Source organism: Vigna unguiculata, chromosome 1, assembly GCF_037176805.1.
Source record: "Vigna unguiculata cultivar grain cowpea cultivar isolate G323 ecotype 2 chromosome 1, ASM3717680v1, whole genome shotgun sequence".
In the NCBI taxonomy this organism is placed as follows: Eukaryota; Viridiplantae; Streptophyta; class Magnoliopsida; order Fabales; family Fabaceae; genus Vigna; species Vigna unguiculata.
Genome location: NC_140792.1, coordinates 48,466,569 through 48,473,208, shown reverse-complemented (window position 1 = coordinate 48,473,208; position 6,640 = coordinate 48,466,569). Strand labels below are relative to the sequence as shown.

At 28.3% G+C, this 6,640-nt stretch overlaps 1 protein-coding gene across 1 annotated transcript; it reads right to left on the bottom strand.

Moving 5' to 3' along the window:
• Positions 1-3,396: 3,396 nt before the first annotated feature.
• LOC114165072 (E3 ubiquitin-protein ligase AIRP2-like) lies at positions 3,397-6,640 on the bottom strand. Its single transcript, XM_028049729.2, has 5 exons — positions 5,931-6,640; positions 5,207-5,369; positions 4,647-4,713; positions 4,326-4,536; positions 3,397-3,964 (listed from the first exon to the last, which is right to left on the bottom strand). Exons 1-5 carry the CDS (start codon positions 6,011-6,013, stop codon positions 3,754-3,756), a joined length of 735 nt encoding a protein of 244 aa, XP_027905530.1. The 5' UTR covers positions 6,014-6,640; the 3' UTR covers positions 3,397-3,753.

Here is a 6,640-nt window from a genome sequence, read left to right as displayed (position 1 = left end):
GAATTTTAATGTTTTAAACAAAGTTAATTTAGTTATTCAGTCATACTTACCGTTAATAATATTTTAAATGTGTCATTTGTCAAGGGTTTTGTCATTTTCAATCTTTCAAAATTTTTGAATCTGACATATGATACATTCCAAATATATATATATATATATATATATATATATATATATATATATATATATATATATAAATTTAATGTGACATTAATTTATCAAAAAGGTCAAAATTAATTTTGTTTAACAAATATTTTAAAAAAATATAAAACTAGAATAAATACTAAACTTAAATATAAAAACAACATTACTAACTGAATTAAATCATTAGTAATAACATTATATTATAACTAACGTAGTAAACACATATACTTTATGTCTATGTATTTACCTTCTTAATATATATACTTTTTAAATATGCATGATATTATATTAGTAGATAGTGATATTATAATGTTATTAACAATAATATATAAAATAAAATTATATTTCTTAAAAACAAAATGAAATAAATGAAGAAAAAATAAATAAAAAAATAACTGTCAATAAATAAAAAAAAAAAGAGAAGATGAACAATTTTATAAAAATTATTTTTAACTTTTAGCTTTTAAAAATTTAACAAATAATTATATTATAACCATAAAATTAAAATTATAAAATATAAACAGATTGAATTATATATATATATATATATATAGATAAAGATATATGATAAATTAATAAATTATTAACTTACAATAAAAAATAAATAGGATATAAAATTATAGAAATAATTTTAAGAAAATAAAACAAAATATAAAAGGTTAAGTATGTTTTTTGTCTCTCAAGTTTTAATAAATTTTGAAATTAGTCTCTCTTTAAAATTTTATATCAATTTAGTCATTTATTTTTAGAAATACATAAATTTAGTCATTTTTATCAAATTTTGTTAATTTACATTTTAAACACATTTTATGATAATATTTGAGTTAACATTGAAGAAAAAATATATCAAACGATGTAAACAATTCAAATATTATCATGAGATGCGTTTGAAACGTCAGATAAATTTAATCAAATTTAATTAAAAAAATTAAATTTACACATTTTTAAAATAAAGAATTAAATTAGTCAAAATTTTTAAAAAGACTAATTTTAAATTCTACTTGAACTTTGAATTTTAGTTAAACACGGGAAATAAAAAGATATTTAATACAAATATAAAAGATAAGGAGAGTAGTTTTTGTTTTCTTAAAGAGAATTATATATGCAAATTATAACCCATGGCTGGAACGATGTTGGTTTCCAACGTGTGAATAATAAAATATGAATGGAGCCAAAAAAAAGTAACTGAATTGAAAAAAGACAAAGCACAAAGGCAGAGGGACAAAACATCAGTGTCAAGTCAAAAAAATTAAAATAAAAACAAAGGTTCTGTCTCCGTACCATTGGTGCGTGTCTTCCACGCTTCCTTAATAAATAATAACCCTTTCAAAAGGTAACCAAAAGGGGTTATTGTACCAAATTTTAATTTCACACTCATTAAGTGCACATTAAAGTTGCAAACTTTTGTTTGTGTTAATCTTCGCTTTGCCATCTCAATTTATAAAAGTAATTCAAGTCTCTTTTTTTTTTACAAAAATCATTTTTTTTAATAAAAATTTTGTCATGAAACACTTACAGGTAGTTAATTCACCATGTTTTAAAATTAAATGTATTTTTTAAACTGAGTTTAGAACATTTCAATGAAAAAACTAAAAAAGTTAACTAGTTTAATGCATTTCACCAACAATTTAATTGAAGTATAGACAAAAAAATCCAACTCTAAAGGCATAGAGTTTTATATTCTATCTCTAACTTTAACCTTTCCTTAGCTAAAAAAGAAAAAACATGAGGCCAAACTCCACATGCATTCACTTTACCCACAAGAAGATAAACAAGAAATAATCATTTTTAGTGTTGGTTTGAGAAAGAAATAAATAAATGATGAAAAATATTTCTATGGGACTCATAAAAAAAATAAACTTCTTTCTTAAATTAACATAAAATGAGGAAGATGAATTTTCCTTTTCTTTTGTTTTTGTTTTGGTTTCTTGAACAATTTTAAATACTAAACAATTCAATATTACGAAAAACAATGAAGTAAATTGTTAACTTCTAATTATATACAAACATTCATGCAATTTATTCATTTTATTGTCTTTGTTCACCTATGCAAACAAATAGGGTGGAATATATTCACTTCTCCCCTCTCTTCGGTTAACACAAATGAGACTTTTTTTCATTCTATTTTTCTTTTATCTTTTTTTTTCACTTTCACTCCAATCCAACACAAATTTTGTATATATATATATATATATATATATATATATATATGTGTATGTTCTTTAATTAAATATTTTTCTAATAATAATTAAGTACCTATTTTATTTAGAGAATATTTTATATTTTTAGTAGTTTTAATGCAATGAGAGAGTTGTGTTGTGTGTGGAGAATATGCTTATGCCTAATCATTGGGCCACTTGCCAGAACCACACCCTTTGGTTGTGTAAATTGGGCTTATTGAACCAATTTTGTTATTTCCAAATCATGTTGTAGAAGCAGTGATACAGCCACTTGGGCTCCGTTAATAAACCTTTATTCTCTTTAATAAAAAGCAACTGGGCCAATTAAACACAGAACAAAAGTGCAAAAAATCTAACACTCTATCAAGGTTTTTTTAATAGGATGATGTTGTTTTATTATGTTTGGCGTGTTTATTCATGTATGAATGTTACTTCCCATCCATTTTGGAATCAATTCTTTGGAATATATTTTTTATACTCTACAAAATCTATTGCCAAATGAAAAGAAATAGTGCAAGAAACTTGTAAAGTAATAGAGGCACTTTGCACTTTTTTTTTTTTTGATAAAAATTATAGATACTAAATTATAAATGGTAAATAATTTGTATAAGTACTATTAGGGAATATAAGTGATTTAGATAGCATAAATTTTGGACAAGTAAAACAAGAAGAGATAAAATAAAAGATAATAGTTACAAGAGGTTAAGAAATATAAATATGAATCTAAGTCTTATATTACTGACTAAAGATGAAAAAATTAAATACAGGAAAAATATTTATTAACACACTGTCTTACGATTTTAAATTAGAAAGGATGTCGATTTTTCGATGGGTCAGAAATGATGTTATAAGAAGGAAGTGTCACTGTGAAGAATTCCCATGATAATACTGAGAAATCAAGAGAGTCTAAATTTATAGAATGCAAAAGATTAATCAAGTTTAAGTATAAATGCTTAATTTGGTAGCATTTATCTGTTGTGTGCATTGATGTTATGTTAATCTTTTAGTGTGATTGTGTTTGTGAAAGAGGCATTAGATATTTGAAAACAAAGAAGAACAACACAGCATGACATCATTTCATGTCTCATATATTTGTTTACTTTATCTCATATTGTGAAAATAGCCACTGTTTAGGATGACTCAGTGCACCATGATTTAGCCGTTGATTATTAGTGTATTAAAAGCCAGAACGTGTCCATTTCCAAGCCATTCAACCACAACTTTAGGCTCTCACAGGTAAAAGAAATCAAAATATCTATGATTGATGCCTTTCATAGTTTATGCTCTGTTCCCTTTCTCAATATTATAAGCATGAGTGAGATTGAGGTGTTCACAAATTACAACACAGGAAAAGCATATTTGATTTGTCTGATTCAACTATTTCAACTGCATAATAGTTATAACTAAAACCCTTTTTTTCTTACTGAAGTCATAGCATGTAATTGAATGTGTATAGTAGATGTGGTTCTGGTATGATTAGAGGCAGAGTTTGAATGAATAGGTATAAACGTCTCAAATTGTCTTTTGCAATGGTGAAGCTGTCAACAACATCATTGTTGCCAATCACTATCCATAAATCTGCAGAACTGATCCTTCTCATGCTTCCACGGCAAAAGGGGCATGACTCTGATCTCATATACCTGAATTTTTCATCTGTTACATTTTGCAGCCGCAACACTTAACACATATTTTTATATCCTACCATAACATCATTTCATTGAACATTGAACGGTTAAAATGTGAATTTTAAGTCTGACTCAATCTTATAAACAGGTTTATAACCAAATTGAACTCATTTGGTCTTTTTTCAATACAAGATTAATAATATACCGTTATCTAGGCATATCATGACATTAAGGGTTTATTTGGAGAAATTTTTTCATGAATAGTTATCTTAGTTTAGTAAGAAAAATATTTATTTCTGTTATATTTTCTCATTTATGAAAAAAAGAAGTTATCAGAATAGGCAAAGGAATTTAACTTAGTGCTAAATGACAGTACCAATCATGGAAGCAACTTATGCAGAAGGAATGTCCACAATTAGGCAGAACCATCTTCATGTTATTTTCCATGCATATGCCACATTCTTCATCTCCCTCTAAATCTTTATTCAGAACCTTTTCAAGCCTCTTTCTGTTCACTTCTGCATAACTGTGTCTTCGATCATTGTTAAACTCGCCTTGAAGCAACCTTAATGAAGGGTATATAACAGCTGCAAAAGCATGCCATCATCCTCAAAGTTGATTCAGAATTCAAGAGAAAAAAGGCACCAAGAAAACCAGATACATATATGTACATATGTAACGTAACATTAAAACATACCATAAAATTCTTTTATAGTTGCTTTCCTTTCATTTGAGGAAATAGATGGTATTCCATCAGCATATACCTGGACTAAGACAAAAAAACATAGCTAATTCATTTGCATTTCCACCACAAAAGGGGTGGAGAAAGTACGCAGAAAAGTGAATATTTAGAAAATTGAACAAGCGGAGAAACAAGTTTTCAAAAGAAGTCGTGTGGGGTTTCCACGACTTTACTTTTGAATTTGTTATGAATCTTCATGACTTAGTTCACAATCAGTAATATTTTTCTGATTTGTCTATATTCGTAATATGCAGAGAAGTTATCTAGAATGATAGCTAATTCATTTGCATTTCCACCACAAAAGGGGTGGAGAAAGTACGCAGAAAAGTGAATATTTAGAAAATTGAACGAGCGGAGAAACAAGTTTTCAAAATAAGTCGTGTGGGGTTTCCACGACTTTACTTTTGAATTTGTTATGAATCTTCATGACTTAGTTCACAATCAGTAATATTTTTCTGATTTGTCTATATTCGTAATATGCAGAGAAGTTATCTAGAATGATAGCAGTGACTAACATTGAAAATAAGTATGTGGAGTAATCCCAAATACAGAGGCAAAGTATCTGTGCAACTAAGATCCAACCATTGAATCAAGTGCAAGAAAAGAGGTGCAAAGGGGCTGTAAGATAATTTCATCTGAAAATAGTTCCCATCACAATCTCCAGGAAGTGACAATGCCCTGCATTAATTTTAAAGTTCATGAACATATGTTAGCTTAGCTCAACTGTCATAAACATAGCCTAGCCAAACCCACTATATCAGAGTTTTTTTTCTATGCAATTTTGGCATTGATGAAAAGACTTGCATGATAATTACTGTAGACATAGATAAACCAATGCATTTGTAATTACATGACAATGAAAAATCTTAGTAACTATTGTAAGTTTCAATAAACTTGCTAAATATGATTATGTAACTGGATTAGCAGTAAAAAAATCTTCCTAACATATTGGTATGACAGAGGACAAACATGCATTTCTCAGTTGCATGTAACACACAAATGGGTTCCTTTCAAGGGGATTCTGCATGTAGTCATAACATTAAATCAAACATATACTCACTACTTTTAACCTAAGACCTTTGAAAAATAGGTTTTTACACGGTGCTCATATCCTACATTTGAATTTCTAATCATACCAAACACATTTCAATGATATTGTAGCCCTTTGTCATCCAAAAAATGAAAAGGGAAAGAACAAGAGCCAAATGGCTATAAAATGAAATGAAAGAAGGAGCTTACAAGGAATTAGCATGTTGTATATCATCTTCAAGAGTCTTGACAGAATCAGTGTAAGAAGAATGATTGGGCTGATTTTGCCACATTTATAAGTCTCCACAAGAAAAATGTAGCAAAAAGGAAGAAACTTTGAAGAGAAAAAAAGGGTTTGAGCCTTTGTGAATGAGATTCAAAGAGAATATTTGAAGCATGGAATTAGAATGATGAAGAAGAAGAAGAAGAAGAAGGGATATGTCTTAAAAAGGAAGGTGAGAGAGTAGGTTGCTTAATTTTCAAACTTTGCAAACTGTAAGGAAAGAAAAGAGTGGCTTCAGTCACATATTATCTTTCTTTCTTTCTTCATTAATTGCTTCTTCAACTGCACAACACTGTTCCATGCTTTTACCATTGACATTTTCATTTAGAAGACAAAGTCTTGCACAACACAATTGAAGTCTATAATCCTAGAGCTTGTGCCGTTGTTCCTTAGAACCCTTTATTAAATGTTTTGCCTACTTTTCTTTACTTGTTCATTTCTCATTTTTCTGCTACAGGGAACATTAATGGTGCTGCTGCTGCCACCATTTTGCTATTGCAACCGTGACTTCGTTTTCTTTTCATGAAAGGGACCAAAAGCTAAAGCCACACGCCACCATACACACCCTTCTGCATCTTCTTCAAACCATTTTCAGAGTCAAAACAGTTCAGAAAATTTGCAAGTGGAGAGAGGTCAC

Excerpts from the sequence above, each read along its gene's own strand:
- LOC114165072 (XM_028049729.2), bottom strand. The coding sequence starts at position 6,013 with ATGTGGCAAAATCAGCCCAATCATTCTTCTTACACTGATTCTGTCAAG. Across the intron at positions 5,370-5,930 it reads ATACAACATGCTAATTCCTT|GGCATTGTCACTTCCTGGAG; the intron begins GTAAGCTCCTTC and ends AAATTAATGCAG. Across the intron at positions 4,714-5,206 it reads TCCACATACTTATTTTCAAT|GTATATGCTGATGGAATACC; the intron begins GTTAGTCACTGC and ends GTCTTAGTCCAG.